The following is a 19,857-nucleotide window of genomic DNA, read 5'->3' on the forward strand; positions in this document are numbered from 1 at the left end:
GCCTCCTGAGTAGCTAGGATTACAGGCATAAGCCACCAATGCCCAGTCTCCAGAGGTATTTTAAAACCTCCTTTTCTTGTAGCCAACATCTATGTATTTGACTTTTTAAATAAGGGTAAACAACCATTTCAGTAACTTTTCGTTTGATCATTTTTCTGTTTTAATACTGTATTTTTTTCTCCTCTGTTTGCTTTAGGGTGCAGTACTAGCTGCTGTGTCAAGTCACAAGTTCAATTCCTTCTATGGGGACCCCCCTGAAGAGTTGCCAGATTTCTCCGAAGATCCTACCTCCTCAGGTAATTGGATAATTCATTCATTCATCTTGTAAATCGTTTAACAATTTACATCATTTCTCTTCCATTATGAATAAACTTTTCCTGTGAATTTAGGCCAAATCCTGGAAGATACTCTAAAGACGTTTGTCAACAACCACATTTTCACTGCATGTCTTGTTCCTTTACATTTTAATAACTGAAATCGCTCTCCTCTACTTCTCCTAAACCCGCATTTCACTTTTTTCTTTTTACCTCAGTGATACTTCTTCCCCTTTCTACACTCTAGACCTAGCCTTACAGTTAGTTCATCACAATCTGTCTGTTTAGATCTTTATGATTGCCTTCTCTTTCAATTTTTCCCATTTCAATATTAAATCAGATTTTACCCAGCACCACTTTGAATTGAATCTTTGCAAAGAAAGCCATCTTGTTCTTTCTATATAGTCTCTAACACATAAACGTAAATATTCAAGGAGGAAGAACAGAGAAGAGCTACCTGTTTGGTGAGCAGTATAGGTACTCCTGAAAACAACCTGCTAGTGTTTAGTTTCCCAATGAAAAACTATAGGCTTCATTTATATGTACATGGAAATACAGATGTGTATGTTAGTTTTTGAATTTCATTTATGTATTTACTTACTTAAGTCCGAAGTTATCCTCTAGCCTCAAGTTTTCTTCTTTCTTTTATTGGAGATAATGTTTGGCATGTCGTTGACTCTTTGCTACTAATTTGATTATTGTATTTTGGGACTGAATTTGTCCAGTTTTATGTGGTATCATTGGAATCAAGGTCCAGGGAAAAAAAACCCTTCTTAAAGCACAAGTTGTTTGTTCCACATTTGTCAACATAAGAAGAATGTTCCTGCTTCCTATTTATGAGCATATGTGTACATACATATTCAGAATGTCTTACCAATTAGTATGTGCTTGTACCTTGTGCAAAATGACCAGATTGACTTTGCCATTCCAGCAGGTGTCTAGTTCCTCATTTTGACGTTTACCAATTGGGATGTGAATCTTCCTCTTTTGAGTAGAGGTGATTTCCAAAAACATTCAGAAATGGGAATCTCAGAGAAATGGCCAAAGAGAAAGTTTTTGCTGTCTTCCTCTTGTGGTGCGTTGTAACTACACAGAACCCTTACCACACGAAAGACATGTGTTTCTAAATATGGACCCAAAGCTTCCTATAGTTACGTATCTGTCTCTATTTTTCCTTTCAGTATGTTTTGTTCCCTCCTCCTGTAACTTATTATCAGCTCTAACATATCACTTTTTCCTTATATAGTTGGCCTTTTTTATGGAGAGTGGGTCTAGAGCTAGTTTTTATTCCATTCTGTGACTACATGATAGAGTCACAATTTGGCATATATTTAGGATAAATTATCTCTGAGATTTTAGGTCACTATCTATACTATCACTCTCATCTTTAGAAATTAGCCTAGAACAGCATGCTCCTTGAAAATTACTTCATATACCCAATCTTCAAGATTGGTCCTTAATTAATATTTACCTCTGCCTAGCAAGGGTTTGATGAGCTCTTAAGTGTTCTTTTTGGGGAAGAGTTGAAATTTTCCTTTAGAGAAAGAAATTATCTGTTTTTATAGACACACTTATTTTCTGTTAAATATACTTTATTGCCCAATTTTTCCCCTTTTTTGCTAGTATTTAGATGATTTGGTTGAAATAGTTTCTGCTTATAGTACTTGTTTTTTAAACAAAAAAAAAAAAAGTTTTGCTGGATACAATGGTACATGCCGATAATCCTAGCTACTTGAGGAGGATGAAGAGAATCACAGTTCTAGGCCTCGTTGGGTAAAAAAGTTCACAAGGCCTCATCTCAACCAATAAATTTAAAAAACTGGGAATGATAGAGACTGTCATCCCAGCTACACAGGAAATATAAACAGGAGGATCTTGGTCCAGTCCTGCCCTGTCATGAATATGAGCCCCTATTTGTAAAATTACAAAAACATAATAGGCTAGACACATACCTCAGCTGGTAGAGTGCTGACTTAGTGCCCTGAGTTCAAATCCCCAGTACCACATTAAAAAAAAAAAGAAACTTCTTACACCATCTTCTAGGTAGCTTACAAGCCTTCATATTAACTGTTCACAGTTTAACTTTTCTTTTTACTTTTGCATTCCTGTAGTCATATCCTTTTTTTTCCTTTTAAAAATGCTTAAATAATTACATAAGCAGTCTATATTTTCATCTGAGATGTTAAATATATATCACAAAACTTTTAATTACACTGTCTGATTACTACAAATAGAAAAGAGAACAGTTAATATGCCATGTTCACCTCTAATGCTAATCACTCACTTTAAATGAAGACAAAATTCTATATATTCAGAAGCCAAAAAGTATTCAAATGTTTTTGCAAAGGAGATTTTTAAAGAAAAAATTAACATTTTACTAAATATATATATATAGGAATAAGCCTATATTCCTAAAATTACATTTTAATATTAAGCCTAAAGACCACATTCTACAATTATCAGCAGTATTTATCAGTCATCTGCCAGTAGATGTCCTTTTTAGCAGCTAACAGTAGTTAGTGGTCATATAGTTGGTGGCAGAAAGCTAATTACGTATTTTACCTGGACTCACATGGAGTTTTATATTTCATAAATTAAGATATCCATCTCCATATTTGTTTTATTTTTAAATACTTTCATTAATTTTCAAACTTTAATTCTCTGTTGATACTAATGCATAAATTCTACATCATCTCCTGTATCTTCAAAGTTATCCTTTCCATGTCTTTCTGTTTAAATGTGTATGACTTTATTTACAGCACAAAACACAAAGCACTTTCCATTATTACCTGAAAGTTCACTCAAGCCTATGGCAAGAAGAGAAAAATGATCACATTACATGTGCTTATAGGGTAGGGCTGTGGAGGGCAGAATGGAGGGGCTAGAAAGAGGAAAAGGTGTAAGATCACTAGCTGCCCTTTCTTGTCATGGACTGTCTTTGTGTTACACCTTTAGATGATGCCTTTTCTGGTCTTTTTATGAAATGTCTATATGTAGGTCATTTTTTTGTAGGTCATTTTTTTATGCCAGTCCTAGGGCCTTGAGCTCAGGGCCTGCATTTTGTCCCTGTGTTTTTTTTTTCCTCAAGGTTAGTGCTCTACCAGTTGAGCCACCACTCCACTTCCAGCTTTTGGGTAATTAATTGGAGATAAGAATCTCATGGACTTTCCTGCCCAAGCTGGCTTCAAACTGTGATCCTCAGATCTCAGCCTCCTGATTAGCTAGGATTACAGTTGTGAGCCACCAGCACCCAGCCTATATGTGGGTCAATTTTTACTTGACTAACTGTGCTCCAAATTTCTTGAAATTCTACTGATCTGTGAAATCCAAAATTTGACAGTAAAAAAGCTAAGTACACAAATGATATAGCATATTGTTTTCCTAAATTAAGTCCTATCATGGTAGTGAGTAATGAATACATTTAAGACAATATGAATATTTTTAAATCACAATTTTAAAACTAATCAGTTTCCCCATTTGCCATCTAAAGAGAAGTTGATCATGTTTAAGTGTGTCACTTACAATGTAAAACAATTTTCAGCAATATTCTATAGTTTGATTATTGAAATTCATCTATTATGCATTTCATAGAATTCATTGAGCTCTATCTTATAATTGTTTGTGTCTTGCTGCTTTCTTTCTTAATAATTCACAGTGGAAGTGTTCTATTCTCATATTTCAAAGCTAAGAAGTCCAAATTAGAACCCAGTGTTCAAGGCCTAAAATCCTAAACAGTCCTTGTGACTGTGCTCATGGAACATGAAGGCTTCCTTTGGGGTCATCTAGTGGCTCATCTAGTGGGCCCAACTGTGGCTTGATAACCTGCTCCCTCTAAAATCATACTGTTTGTTGTTTGTCCATATGCTGCCTTCCTCCTAGGACTTCTAGCAGCAGAAAGTAGGTATCCCTCTAAGGTTTCTCTTTTATGCAAAAATGTTTGCTTTGCATGGTTCGTAATCGGCTTGACTTTTCCTTGGCTGTTTGTGTTTAGATGTTTAAATATGAATTTTAACACTGTCTGACCACAAAAATAAAAACTTGGGCATATTGATTTCCTGAGGTACTGTTAACCCAAATAATATTCAGTTCTTACTTCTTTTCTAAGAGAAAAAAGAGGCAGTGTTAAAATTACAAGCACAGTTAATATTATTTCACATCTGAATTTCAAACACAGGTACATTAATCCTGGGGGAAGGGTAACATTTTTTATAGTTTGCTTTCAAGAAAACTTTCAGGGTAAGTGAATTTTTCTTTGACAATTATATGAACTATGAGTGTTTTTCATTACTTTCTGTTAGAGTCCATTTTCAGTTTATTAATATGTGGGTGTGAAATAACTCTGAAATCATGTCTCATAACAAGTTTTACCATCAAATAGGTATTTATAAGGAATAATATAATGACTAGACTTTAATTATAAAATATGTAGTTGATTATATGAGAAAATTAAAATAAAAGAAATGTACATATAGGTACAAATGAGTATAAATGACAATCTAGATAAAGCGGGTAGATTGTATCAATGTCAGTCCTCTGGTTCTGATAATATACTGTTATTTTATGACTGTAGTTTCCAGTAAGGGAACTAAGCAAAGAATACAAGGGATCTCTTTCTGTTATTTCTTACAAATGTATGTGAATCTACAATTATCTCAAGGGACATTTCAGTTAAAAAGTAAACCTCAAAATTGTGTTGACTAGAAGAAAAAGTAGATAAGAAACAAAGACAAATTAGAAAACCTAGTTGTTGATATGGAATTCATTGTCACATTTTCTTGCATTAGTTATTGGCAGTTCAAACTCCAACCTATTTAATTTAAATATCACCATGTGTTAGTATAATTAATGACCTCAACACAACAGCATTTTATCATCTCACAGTTTCTGAGGCTCTGGAATTGGGGCATGGCTTAGCTGAGTGCCTCTGGCTCAATATCTCTCATGAGAATGCAACTCAGAGCGGCCATACCACTGAAGGCATAACCCTGGGGATCGCCTTCCGGGCTCACTCACATAGGTATTGACTTGCTTCACTTCCTCCCTGGCTGTGGGCCTCTCTGTAGGGCTGTTGACACCATGGCAGCTCAGTGCCCTCACATGAATAACTAAAGATAGGGCAAGGGTGTGAGACAGCACCCAAGACAGAAGTCATCTCAGAAGTAACATCCTACCACTTCTACCCCGTTCTGTTCATTAGAAGTGAGAAGAAGCTCAGCACTTACTTGAGGGGAGGCAATTGCTCATACTGGATGGGCAGGATCAGAGCAATCTATCTTAGAGGCTGCCCACACATACAAATTAACTAGTAAAATGTAAGACTATTCCTATTGGAGCTTTTCCTTAGTTACAAAGCCTTATGCAGAATGTTACTGAAATACTTGGAAAAATGTATACTCAAACATGTTGTTTTTGGAAATACAGACCATTTTAGTATACATAATGACATTAGAATTACTACATCCACTCTCTGACAATACACATGTAGAGTTTATTTCCTTAAGCTAATAAATTGGGGGACTTTTGTATCTTAATTGACACATGAAGAATCAAGGACATTTATTACCATGTATAACTTTTCGTAACTTGAGCTGGCTATAGTGTAAAAACTTAAGCCCAAAGCACAATATCCACTACAGTATTCACTATTGCTTATAAGTTGGTGGAAAAACAGAGATGCCTTTGTGCCATGGAAAGAATAGTATTGACTATGGGTTGAGGATGGGGAAAAGAGACTGACTACAATGAAACAAGAATAAGCAAAAATGTATAACTGGGCAATGGTGGCTCACATCTATGTAATCCTAGCAATTCAGGACTCCTCAATAACTAGGAGGCTGTGGGAGCAAAGTCCATGAGACTCTTAACTCCAATTAACCATCAAAAAGCCAGAAGTGAAGCTGTGGCTCAAGTGGTAGAGTAGCCTTGAGGAAAAAAAAAAGCCCAGGGACAGCACTCAGGCCCTGCATTCAAGCTCTAGGACCTGGCACAAAAAATTATACTATATTTCTAAAATTACATTCCTATTGCATGATAAGAATGTATGTGCAGAAAACATTGTTATATTAGCAGATCACTTGCTATAGAATAGGAAAGAGGTTATTGATTAGTCTTCAGGAGAATGAGTGTGGCCTACCATATTAAAATCCTGAATTTGTTTAGTGATGCTTAGTTTTGTAACTATACATATAATTTAATAAATACATTGTAATAACTTCAAGGAAAACAGGTATATCAAAAAGCCCATTGAACAAGAGGCATGACTCAAGTGATAGAATATCAGCCATGAGCGACAGACAGGAACTGGAGCTAGCCCCATTTCCAGCACAGAAAAAAAAATGTGTGTACTCTTTACCTGACTGTGTAACTGTACATCGCCTTTATAATAACAATTTTAAATTGAATAAGGCACTTGAGATTTGTGTCTTTCATTCTGTGTAAATTTTTCCTGAGAATTGAAATCTTTGAAATCTTTGCTGAGGTATTAATGGGTAAAGTGGCTGATAATAGACAATCTGCCATTTACTTTAAAATGAATGAAAAATAAGATGAATTGATGGGTATGAAACCAAGAGTTATAGGCCCTAGTCCCAACCTCCTGAAATTTCATATTAAGGCAGTCCACTTGCTCCTAAATAAAAATAGATGATAAAGGATAAAGAAGGAGATTTATTACAGAGCATAGCCATAGATGACAGTATTGCTAGGCACAAGTGGCTCATGCCTGAAATCCTAGCTTCTCAGGAGGCTAAGATCTGAGGATTGTGGTTCAAAGCGAGCCTAAGCAAGAAAGTCTTGTGAGTCTCTCATCTCCGATAAAATATTCAGAAAAAGCCAGAAGTAGCACTGTGGCTCAAGTGGTAGAGCACTAGCCTTGAGCAAAAGAAGCTCAAGGACAGCACTCATGCCCAGATTTCAAGCCCCAGGACTGGCAAAAAAAAAAAAAAAAAACTTTAGCCATTTTGGGGTATAGATGTGAGCTTTAGGTTTTATAGAGAAACAGCAGAGTACAAGAGGAGAAAAGCATGCATAATAATTAAACACTACTAGTCACTAGTGTGCCCTGATTGGCTTTGTCCCTGGAGGGGTTCCAGAGAAGTTAACATTTCTTCCTCTGAGAGGAGCAAATAAATCACTTGTTGCCTGACAATGGTAGTCTATCCTGAGCTTTTGGCTGTTCTCTTCCTTTGGGTCAGTTTCTCCTTCTGATACAAGATGCAGTATATCCTGGCCTTCCTAAAGCTCAAGGTGACTTCAGGAGAAAAATGGCTCAAAGGACATAGATGCAAAGTACCTAGCTTTTATCTTGCTCCTAGTGAATGTATGGACCCAAGTAATGAGTCACTGTTTCTCAGCAAAAAAAATAGTTTACATACCCTTCCAGACAGATAGCAAACAGTTAACAGAGGGCCTAGGCAGTGAGTACAATTTTTTCAAATTTCCAACATTTTTGGAATCTTTCCTAATAAAATGTGGAGGGTTGTGTTTCGAGAAAGATTTCAAACTACTTTGACACTAAGAACTTTTTAGTTTAAATATTTTACTGTTTATTTTTCTGTAGTCCTTGTGGGTTATTTTTACTCAGTAAATTTTTTTCATGAGACTTTCCACTCTTGTTTTGAACCCAAAGGTTCTCTTTACCTAAAAACATATTCCTCTTTGAAGAAACGGGCTTAGAAATCAACTTTACAACATGCAATACATTTGTGCTTTTTTTTCCATTGTAGTAGCAGAAAACTTTTTGAAAAACTTTTTATATCACTGAGATTCTTTGACAAAGTAGAAGTGTTCAGAATATGGTTATGAGTTTTACATACACACTTGATTACCAAGTAAACTAAGCAAAAAATAAAGTAAAATAGTTTTGGGAAGGCAGAACATAATTCTAACAGATTGACCAAAATTGTGAAAATTTTGGCCAAGGGCTAGGGGGGAAAACTCTTATTAAATATAATTGAGATTAAAGAGAAAATACAGATTGCCTGTCACCTGGTTCCAAATACAAATTATTCTGGTACATCCCAGAATGTACCAAACAGGGCACTGCACTGTCTCTGAGCTTTTTTGCTCAAGGCTAGTACCTTACCACTTGATCCACAGCTCCACTCCTAGCTGTTTGATGCTTAATTGGAAATAAGAGTCTCACAGACTTTCTTGCCCCAGCTGGCTTCGATTCCATGACCCTTAGATCTTAGCCTTCTGAATAAGTATAATTATAGGCATGAGCCACCAGCACACAGCTATTTGTTGATCTTTTGAAATATATTTTATTTTCTTTTTTAATACATTTTTATTGTAAAAATACTGTACAGAGGGGTTAGAGTTACATGAGCAAGGTAATGAGGACATTTCTTATCAAGCATTATAAATATATTTTTATTTTCTTTAGAAAGCTGAACAAATGAGTTGCCATTGAGCAGAGCAGTTTATGAATACAGTGCCTCTTGATCAATGTTGATTTTTTAGTATACAGAAATACTGTTTCACTGGTATTTTTATTGTAGTGTCCTAAGTCTAGAAGTTTATAACTGACTTTCATAACTTGATCATTCTGATAGTTAATTCTGCTGGGGGGCAGTCAGATTCAGAATGACATTGAGGACTAATTTCTTTACTTCAACTCTTGCTTTCCAAGGTTTTCAATAGGGAATGAATAAAATTGACTTTCAACTAATTTCTAGGTTTTTTTGCCACTTTGAACAAAGTAGAAGTCCTAAAAAGTGTACATAAAAGGATGTATTTTAGTATTGCCCTCATATCCACTCAATGTTTCCAGTGAAAGAATACCAGTAAGCATGGTAGGCATAATTATCCAAAATTTAAAATTATCATAGGTAATTGAACAGATGAATGATCAAGTCAGCACACCCATACCATAAACTACAAACCAGCAATAAAAAGGAACAAACTAGCAGGGCACTTGTGGCTCATGCCTGTAATCCTAGCTACTCAGGAGGCTGAGATCTGAGGATTGCAGTTCAAAGCTATCCCAGGCAGGGAAGTCTGTGAGACTCTTATTTCCACTTAACTACCAGATATCCAGAAGTGGGGCTGTGGCTTAAAGTAGTAAATCGCTAGCCTTGAGCAAAAAGAACTCTAGGACAGCACCCAGGCCCTGAGTTCAAGCTCCAGGACTGACTAGGAAAAACCAAAGGCGCAAATTATTAAAATATAAAGCAATCTAGGGGAAATGAATCTCCGGAGAATATGCTGGGTGAAAAAAAAAAAACAATCCTCAAAGGTTATATACTATGTGGCTTCATTTCCATACCATACTTAAATGGGCAAACTGATAGAAATGGAGAACAGATACTGTCCCAGAGGTTAGGGGGAGAAAGGATGGGAGAGAAATGAGTATGGCTACAAAAGGACAAAATGAGGGATCTTTGTGCTTGGAATGTTCCAAAGCTTGACTCTTAATGTCACTCTCCCCTGGTTGTGATATTATACTACAGTTTTGCAGTAGGGTACTATTGGAAGAAACTGGATAAACTTAGATCTTTATGTACTTTTTTTAAAAAATACATATATATTTATAATTGCCTCAAAACAAAAAGCCAAAAAAATTTAAATAGCCACAGTAATTTCCATGTGGATAACCACATGATCCAAAAGGTTAACATAAACAGTTGTTGCAAAAATCTGTAGCCTAACTAGCAGCTTTCTTTTGCTCTTGTAGAAAACTTAGAGCATACGGACAAGAACTTAATGAAGTATAAATAGGAAAATGAAACTAACTACCATTACCTTTTCAGTGTACTTCACTCTTGTTTCTCCTGGCTTTGTGTACATATTTTATTTGTTCATCATAAGTAGTAATATATAGTTTATGTGGCTTTTATTCCACTTTCTTGAATTTTATATCATAAATGTTTTTCTGCATTTTAAAAAATTCTTCAGTTTTTTTCCATTGGGCCACATATTTCCTTATTGATTAGATTTATCTTGTCTTATATAAGTATCATTATACATATGTCTCCTACTTTTTGCCCCATAACATAGATTTTTGTTTTAAGAAAGGGAAATTATTAATTCAGAGTGCATGGAGTGCATGAAGATTTTAAAGGCTCTTTGATACATATTACCAGATTGCTTTCTGGAAAAATGGCAGTGATTGCCTGTCTCACCAATAAGTGCATGGTAGTGAATGAAGTCTAAAACAGAAAGAATTATAATCAGTTTATCTTTATCTTAAAAGGGGTTTCTTAATGTCAACACTACTGAAAATTTAGGACAGATAACTGTTTGTGGGCGGAGGGCTATTTAACAATATCCCTAGCCTCTAGGTATAAGATGTCAATAGCCATCTTTTCTCTGCTGTTGCCACAACCTAAAACATCTGCAGTCTCTTTAAGAAATGTCCCCTTGAGGAACAAAATTGTCCTAGTTGAAAACACTGCACTGTGAAGGCTTAAATGTGCAATGAAACACTTATTCTTAGATTTTCACTGATGTATGTAAATGTTCTTTGAAGCTTCACCTCTAGCACTCTTTTTTATGAAATACATGTGTGCATATTGTCTACAGAGTAAAACAAGTTGATCATTTCTTTAAAGCTGTGTACATGACTTTGATGCTCCTCAACATCTCAACTTTCTAATACCTGCAGGTATTAGAAATCTAAAGAATCTTGACAATACTTCCATTCACTTTACTATACAGAAATGAATTTAACATGGTATTTGAAGCTATCAGGATACCAACCCTCTGTCTATGTCTTTTGGTTTAAGAAGGACCTAATACTGTGAATCACTTAGGTTCTCTTGTATGTAAAAGAAAAAGAAAGATTGAACTGGGATTTTTTAACTAGCAAAAGTTTGATCCTTCAAAGAAAAAACCTTCCAAAGCTTATTTTATGTGGCAGAAGCTCCCAAGGTCCTTATCCCCAAATCTACAGCTGGCTGTCCTTTCAGTTCTTGATGGAATGTCCTTGTGTAAAAAGTACACCTGTATTGTTTCTGTATTTCAAAACACCTTGAAGATTTTGACCCCCCTCTTGTCTTACTGATTTATAACTTACTGCACCCAGATCTTCTAGTAACTCAGTTATAGGTGGTGACTTCCTTAATTTAAGTAAGACCAGCTTCAGTTTATTTTGGAAAATGAAGAATACACGAATACCTGGTTGAGGATTCACTGAAAATACTCTGCTATCAAATGATAAGAGATTCATTGAAGCTTCTCTTCTGGTAAAAGCACTAAGCTTTGAAGTTCTCATGTTAGTTCCTTGCCCATAAGTGTAAGCTTCAGGTCACAAGGATTAGTTTGATGCTGACCCTCTGTACTAGCCGCTTGTTTTTTCTTCATCCCCTTAGGAGCAGTGTCTCAGGTGCTGGACAGCCTGGAAGAGATCCATGCACTTACAGACTGCAGTGAAAAGGACCTAGATTTTCTACACAGTGTTTTCCAGGATCAGCATCTTCACACACTGCTGGATGTAAGTTGTTTTGTATTGTTTTGTTTTTGAAAAGTTAAATATTTACCATACCTTTTTACTTTGCAGAAATTCCTAAATGTTCATTGTGATAACCATTTTTTCAGTTACTTTAATCCTAGAAGAAATGTAGCAAATCATCCATCATAGATTATGTGTATACTATAAATTCAATATAGCCTCACAAGCCACACTAGAGAAATTGCATATCTTTATCTTTCTAAATAATATATGCACATAAGTGATGTATGAGGATATATATGTGTGCGTTCATTTACTTATATTTCTGTGTGTGTGTGTGTGTGTGTGTGTGTGTGTGTGTGTGTGTGTGTGTGTGTGTGTGTGTGTGTGTGTGTGTGTGTGTGTGTGTGTGTGTGTACAGGAAGATAAGTAAATAGACCTCCCACTCTGCTCAAGTTTGGCACTCTACTACTTGAGCTCTATTTCCAGCTTTTTGCTGGTTAGTTGAATATAAGACTCTCATGGCCTTTCCTGCCTACAGTGGCTTTGAGCTGTTGTCCTCAGACCTCAGCCTCCTGAGTAGCTAGGATTTACAGATGAGAGCCACCTGTGCTGGACATGTTGGTTACTTATATTAAATAACTTACTTTGGGCCCCAGAAATTTGTTCTGTCTTATGAATAGTTTAGTAGCACTGCATTGTCATGATATTATTCATCATTATCGTCATTATCATTGGCATTGTTATGTGTTATTTGAATTAGACTATCATTGCTCCATGGGGTACCAATGGGTTTGTAGTTGGGAAGTTCCCGCAGAAGCTCTGTTCTTTCCGAGGACTGGTTAGTGGGACATAGGAAAGAGGTTACAGCAATGTGTAGAGCTCTTGTTTATTTCAGTGTGGCCAGTGGTTACATCACTGCAGAGATTTGCTGAACTGTTTGAAAAGATCAAGGAGTTTTTGTGTTTGAAAAGCTCAGAGAAGTTCAAATTAGTTTTCAAAATTGTGTTTTTCTTACTGGTGTCAGAAGGTATGTGAACACACCAAGCTTGAAGCCACAGGGAAAAATGCAAGAACCTTGAAGGTTTGGACACAAAGTGGACTTTGCCGCAGAGCTGGGCTGTTACTTATTCCCTGGTGCAGAGTTTCTCAGACCTCCTTGGAGACATAACTGTTGAATAACTAGCACACTGTTTGGTAGAAATTGTCACAATTTTTTTTTTAAAAAACTGACATTCCCTTTGGGTTCTTTTGAATTTCAAACCTAAAGGATGTCAGCATTATCAGCAGCTGTCCTGCCATTACAGCTGGATTTGGAAAGAAGCTGCTAGACTGAAAATGGACCAGACCTATTAAAAACTTCAGCACAGTAGTAGTGTTTGCCTAATACATGCTAGGCCCTGGGTTCAGTCACTGACACCTTAAGAAGAAGAAGCAGTGTTTAAAAAGAAATGTACTTATTACCTTACTTATGTAACTCTAACCCCCTGTTCATCATCACCTTTACAATAATTTTTTTGAAAAAAATATAAAGAAGAAGAAGAAGAAAGAAAAGAACATGCTGTTCTCTGAATTTTGGAAACAAGTGGGACACAGGAGCTTCCGAGCTGGAATTGATGGCTAGAAGACTGACTAAGCCCAGAACTCCAGGGAAAAAGCTTTAAAACCCTGGCCATCCATTTTTCTTCCTTACAATGTTCTATAGCTCTTACTTTTAGCTTGTTTTGTTTTACAAATCAAAATTGTTTCCTTTTTAAGGGTTTCAAATCATGAGACTCTGACATAGTTTTATGGACAATTAATTGACTTAAGATTGCTATGTCCTACAGAGCCATTTTATAAAATATCTTTGTCATATTTATGCTATTACTGTTAGTTCAGTAATACTCTAAATAACTAAGTTTTAAGCCATACTTTTTAAAACTGACTAGAAGAAACAGGATTAAGTCCTTGGAGATTACTAAAGATTATCTTTGGACTGCAAATGGACCAGACCCATTAAAAACTCTGCAAGCACAGAATTCAAAAAGGCATTAATTAGAATTTGTTTGATGGGAACAGAATTACTACAGTGTTGAAAGTCCTGTCATTTGCAGCAACATAGATAAACCTAGAGGGTATTATATTTAGTGAAATAAGCCAGGCACAGGCATGTACCACATGATCTCATTCACATGTGGAGTCTAATAAAAATCGATCTCATAAAAACAGAATAGTCATTATGAGAGGCAGGAACTATCCAGGGGATGAAGTGATAATGAAAGGTTGGTCAGCAGATCCAAAGTTACTACAAGATAAGAGCAATGGGTTCTGGTGGTCTATTGCACAATAAGATGACTATGCTTAACAAAATTTATTGAATACTTCAAAATAGCTAGAAGAGAGGATTTCAAGTATTCTCACAACAAAGAAAAGCTAAATAAATACATAAAGTGACAGGCTAATTCATTTATTTGATTATTACACAATGTATACATATATCAAAACATCACACCACATTCTATAGATAGGTAGGATGACTAAATGTCAGTTTCAAAAAGGGTTAAGTACACTAGTTCCAGAAAGAAACAGATGTTTTCTGATTTGAATTTCTAGTAAATCTAGTTTAATCTGTAGTTAGAAATGGATACAGCATTCTCTAAATATTTATTAGCTAACCACTTCCACCCTGGCACATTTTGTAGGGAGAAATACAGAGGCATGAGGAGGAACTGCTTGGTCCAAATTGTTCCAGCCTGCATTTAAAAATATAAACCACTAGTGTTGAGATGGTCTACATATAAAATGTGTAGATCAATTTTAGTAAAACAAATTTTAGGCTCAATTGGTAGGGCAGTAGCCAATGAGTAAAAGCATCAGATACCAAATTCAAGTCCCTGTCTCAAACCAAAAAAAGAAAAACTAAATTTTGGCATAGGTATTAGTTTGCTAGGGCAGCAAAGCCAAAGTGTCTCAAACAAAGTAGCCTAAAACAACAGCAATTTAGTCGAGCACCAGTGACTCCTAACTACTCAGAGGCTGAGATCTGAATATTGCAGTTCAAAGCCAACAGGGCCAAGAAAGTCTATGAGACTCTTATCTCCAGTTAACTACCAGAAAACCAGAAGTGGCACTGTGGTTCAAGTGCCTTGAGCAAAAAAGAGCTCAGGGACAGCGCCCAGGACCTGAGTTCAAGTCCTACAACTGACTTAAAAAAAAACCCAGCAATTTATTCTCTCACAGTTCTCTAAGTTACAAAATGCTACTTCAGGTATCAGCAACCTCCAAAGGCTCCGGGGAAAAATCCTACCTTGCCTCTTCTGGCTTCCTTGGTGTGCCTTGGCTTATAGATACATTGTTCCAATCTTTGCCTACAGTCATCACATCAGTCTCCTCTGTGTCTGTGTGCTTATCTGAGTCTTCACATGGTCTTCTTGTAAGGATACCAGTTAATGGATTTGAGGCCACCCTAATCTAATGTATCTCATCTTTTAAAAAGAGCTGCCATTTCCAAATTAGGTCACATTCTAGAAGTTCTGGGTAGACATGAATTTAGGGGAGGATGGAATTTAACCTAGTGCTGCATGAAAAACTGATTTTACCATGAATTACCTCTTCAAGCATGAGGAAAAAATTACACAAATCTCAGATTAAATAATGAAATAAAATAATGAAATATAACCCTGTCAGTCATTCAGCTTTCTGAGGAATAAATGGTAAAATATAGTCCAAGTCTTCATGATACTTTGAATGAGTTATGGCTTGGAATCTGTGTATGATATGTTGGATGGTAAGTTGATGGGTGAGGTTTTGGTGATTTTTAGTTTTCAGATTAAAAAGCATTTTTCATGATAGAGATAATATTTAGTCTTTCTTGGTTTCTTGTAGAAATTTTCCTATTATAAATGTTTACTTTGTAAGTCAACAATATTATAAAACATTGCTAAATGACACATTTATCTTTCTCTCTGCCAAATTTTGAGGACCAAATTGTAAACATTCACCCACCATCTGTCACACCTCTGAACAACTGCCAGCATTTGTTCTGTGCTGCTGTTTCCATAGTAAATCTGATGCTACCTCATTAATATTCTCTTTATAGGAAATCTTTGAATTGTTTCCTGAAAACCTAGGCAGCAATTAAATTAATAAAGCAAAAAACTAACTGCCATAACAGCTTAATTTAGTTACTAGTTTATAAGTAGAATTTTTGAATAGATTAAGTGATGTTTTACAATATTGCATTAGAAATAAACTGGTACTTGGAAGCATCCATATTTTCAATGGCTGACATCTCCATTATGTTTTACTGTTTGGGGAGAGTTAAGAGTTTTCCATCTGGCCTTGAGTTGGCAGTTGAAAACTACAACTCTTGATTTACTGTTTGGGAGTTTTGGGTGTTTTAGTGTTTTGTTTTTGTTTTTGAGATGACATTAAATTAGGAGTCATGTTTAGAATAGCCTGCTTTTAGAACCCAGAAGGTTCCTAAAGGGGGAAAAATGCAACTTTAATAATAATCTGCTAAAAATGTTTTTGAGCACTTTGTGGGTCTAAGAATCTAGAAATGCCAAAGCTAAGTTTCTCGTGACTTTGTAGTCCACTCAATTCTGCACGTAAATGTTTGGAACACAGGACCTTGAGAGATCTAGCAGCTAACCACCTCTCAAAATCCCATTCAATTTAAAGAATCAGGTTTTGTTAATAGAAAGCAGCTTGGTTGCTGGCATCTGACCAGTGGTGGTGGTCTTTGTGCTGTTTACTTCCTGGGGCTGAAACTGTCTATGGAAGTGTACTGTTGCTCACTGTGGTCTACATTTTTATCAGAGGAATGTGTGCTACTTCTCTGAATGCATTAGAGACCACAGGGGTCCCTCTAGCTCCTATATTTGTTCAGATGAATTCCTTCTTAAAGCCAGGGTTTGATATTTACTCTAGAATACCAAGAGTAATGAATCAGCTTGTCCTCTGTCCCACTGTTACCCAGAGTGCCATTCTCTTTTTATGACACCATAATCAACTTTACCAGCAAGCAAAGGATTTTTCAGAAAGCCTTCAAAGTGCAACAATACTGATTCTTCTTTATGCTATTCTTTTGGAAAGGAGGGGGTCTGCCCCTACAAAAGAATGCAGTAAGGCCAGTTAAAGAATGTTTGAGGAGCAGTTTGCAGCATTCACAATCCAAGAAATAGCTGTTTTCTTCTTGGTAACCCTTCACATATAGTCTCCTAAAACTGATGCTGTCAGCCTTTATGGTGATCTGTTTTTAACTTTTCATACAGCAATTTTTTTGCTGCAGCTGCTTGTACAAATGCTCAGTGTTTACTCATGTGAAAGAAAAAGCTGCATCAAAAGCCAAAATTAATTAAATAAGATACAATGTAACAAACCTAATGTAACATAAATGTCTCTTAAAGCAGAAAACTAATAGTGAGGTGTTCATTTAGTATAAAAAGCATTTGCCTATAATCATAGATGCTTACAAAAAGCAAAGTTTGAAAGTGAAGCTTTAACACATTTTTTTAAAAAATAGGAAATTCATATCAACTGTAAAAATTTCTCACAGTTCAGCAAATTCTTGTATCTGGTATCAAAAGTACCCTCCCTTAGAAGGTTTTACTAAAACAAAATAGTATCTGCCTACATAATATCTGTCTTCCTTTTGCTTATTTTTTATTTTGTTCAAGAATGGGCAATGTGATTTGTTTCCTACAGGACTTAGTTTTTAAAACTATTTGCCAACTTTAAAAAAAAGACCTAGAAAACAAGCAAGTTAGGTCATTTGAGGCCAGTGTTGGAGTTTCTCAGTAAGAGCTGCCAACTGACCAGAAATCCATCACATTGGCCTATATTGTTAAACCACCAAAGGGACAGTCTTGAGATTGAACTAGGAGGTTCAAGTAAGTCTTAATTTCTTGGATTCAAAAGTAAATGCCCATAAGGGCAATGTCCTAATAAGCCAAAAACAAAAGCAGCCCTGTGTATAGACAAAATGTGAACCAATCAATGGCTCCCTTACAAGTGTTTTTCTGTCAGAGTCCAAAGCATTTTTCAACTCATTCAAAAAAATCTGAAATTAGTCCAGATTTTTTTTGGTGCCAGTCATGGGGGCTTAAATTCAGGGCTTAAATTCATTGTCCCTGACCTTCATTTTTGCTTAAGGCTAGCATTCTACCACTTGAACTACAGCATCACTTCTGGCTTTTTCTAAGTAGTTTATTGGAGATAAGAGTCTCGTGACTTAGCCGGGCGCTGGTGGCTCACGCCTGTAATCCTAGCTACTCAGGAGGCTGAGATCTGAGGATCGCGGTTCAAAGCCAGCCCGGGCAGGAGAGACTGTGAGACTCCTATCTCCAATAAACCACCAGAAAACCGGAAGTGGCGCTGTAGCTCAAGTGGTAGAGCGCTCGCCTTGAGCTGAAGAGCTGAGGGACAGCGCCCAGGCCCAGAGTTCAAACCCCACGACCGACAAAAAAAAAAAAAAAAAAAAGAGTCTCGTGACTTTCCTGCCTAGGCTAGCTTTGAACCATGATCCTCAGATCTTAGCCTCCTGAGTAGCTAGGATTACAGGTATGAGCCACCAGCACCTCTGGTCCAGATTATCTTACCTTTTGTCAGAAGAAAACTAGAATTGTGGATTTAGTAGCATGTTAAATTGAGTAGTATATTATTAGCCAGCTTGGGCCTCTTCTTACAGGTAAGGAGATATTCCTTATATATAGCTTATCTTGTGCTAGCATTTCACTGTTATAATTTTAGGCTAAAGCTTTCCTGGGGTATCAACTCAAGAGCTTCTAGCCACTAAGCACAGTGTTCAGGCCATTTCCAACTCAGATTATCCAGTATGAGCTGTAGCCTGTGCAGGGGTGACCTAAACTCCATGCTAGAACTCTTGCTTATTTCAGTCACTAGGTTTGTAGATTTGGCACACGCTTTTAAATAAGAAACAAGTTCAGTTTAAGATTTGTACAGTTTGGCTATTTGCATGTTTTCAGAATGTTTGGGTAGAGAATTATCTCATAACATAAACTATAATGATAATGTTCGAAGAAAATTGAAGTAGATGCTTCAGATGAGTGCAGTACATTGTTTCCATGAAAAAAGAGAATCATCTACAGAGCTAATGTTTAAATGCTTCCTTCAGCTGTTTATAAAAATTAACTTGATAAATAAGGCTGCAATAAACATAGTCGTGCTGGTAGCTTTAGTGTGGTCTTGTTTGTAAACATTTGGGTAAATGCCCAAAAGTGGGATTGCTGGGTCATAGGGGAGCTCTATGTGGAATCTTTTGAGGAACCTCCATACTACTTTACAAAGTGGTTGAATGAGTTTACACTCCCACCAACAATGCAGTAAGGTTCCCTTCTGTCCACATCCCCTCCAGCATCTGTTGTTATTAGAGTTCTTGATTTTTGCCATTCTACCTGGGGTGAGGTGGTATCTCAATGTTGTTTTGATTAGCATTTCTTTTATGGCTAGAGAGGTTGAGCATTTCTTCATGTGTCTATTGGCCATCCTTCTTTCCTCTACAGAGAAGTTTCTCTTTAAGTCTTTAGCCCACTTATTTATTGGGCAGTTGTTTCTTTGAAGATTTGTTGTTGGGGGATTTAACTTTTTGAGTTCCAGGTATATTGGAAATTTCACAGAATACAGATTTTTAGGAAAAACACATTGAGTACTGACAAGATAGGCATTTTTTAATCTGTAAAAGAAAAAAATGACCCAAATGATTTTGATTTTTGTAAATCATAGTATTACAATGAAAATATTATACATTCAATGATTTGTCAAATGGACAGGTTATATAAGTTCTTCACAGAATTTATCCTTAGATATCATGTTGTTTAACAATGCTAAAAAACTTTTACTTGGGTATTTTCCTCTTTGTTTTTGTTTTTAAGAAACAGAATGTCACTATGTTGCCTAGAGTATTCCTGAACTTGTGGACTCAAGTAACCCTCCTGCCTCAGCTTCTCAAGCAGTTGGGACCACAAGTGCCTGCCACCATATTCAGCTTTTCCTTTCTATGTTTTAAGCTAAAAAGATACCAAGTTTATATGTAAACTTCAGCAGAATAAGATGGAAAGATGATTAGATTTCAGAAAGTCTTCTTTTATCTACAATTTCAGAAAATTAGCTCTAATGCAGCTTAACAACTCCCTGTATTTTATTTTA

General features: G+C 36.2%; 1 protein-coding gene across 13 annotated transcripts in view; it reads left to right on the forward strand.

The window, feature by feature from the left end:
* Window positions 1–19,857, forward strand: part of Cask (calcium/calmodulin dependent serine protein kinase) — a 347,639-nt gene that overhangs the window by 257,237 nt on the left and 70,545 nt on the right. For 8 of the 13 annotated variants that reach the window (XM_070040597.1, XM_070040600.1, XM_070040595.1 and 5 more), the window contains exons 10-12: window positions 197–296; window positions 4,194–4,211; window positions 11,627–11,748. In XM_070040597.1, coding sequence (XP_069896698.1) covers window positions 197–296; window positions 4,194–4,211; window positions 11,627–11,748 — 240 coding nt within the window. The remainder of the gene's footprint in view (window positions 1–196; window positions 297–4,193; window positions 4,212–11,626; window positions 11,749–19,857) is intronic. The other 5 variants (XM_070040601.1, XM_070040608.1, XM_070040599.1 and 2 more) reach the window with 1 other exon arrangement.

Source organism: Dipodomys merriami, unplaced genomic scaffold (assembly GCF_024711535.1).
Source record: "Dipodomys merriami isolate MVZ:Mamm:240054 unplaced genomic scaffold, mDipMer1.0.p SCAF_3, whole genome shotgun sequence".
NCBI classification, from domain to species: Eukaryota; Metazoa; Chordata; class Mammalia; order Rodentia; family Heteromyidae; genus Dipodomys; species Dipodomys merriami.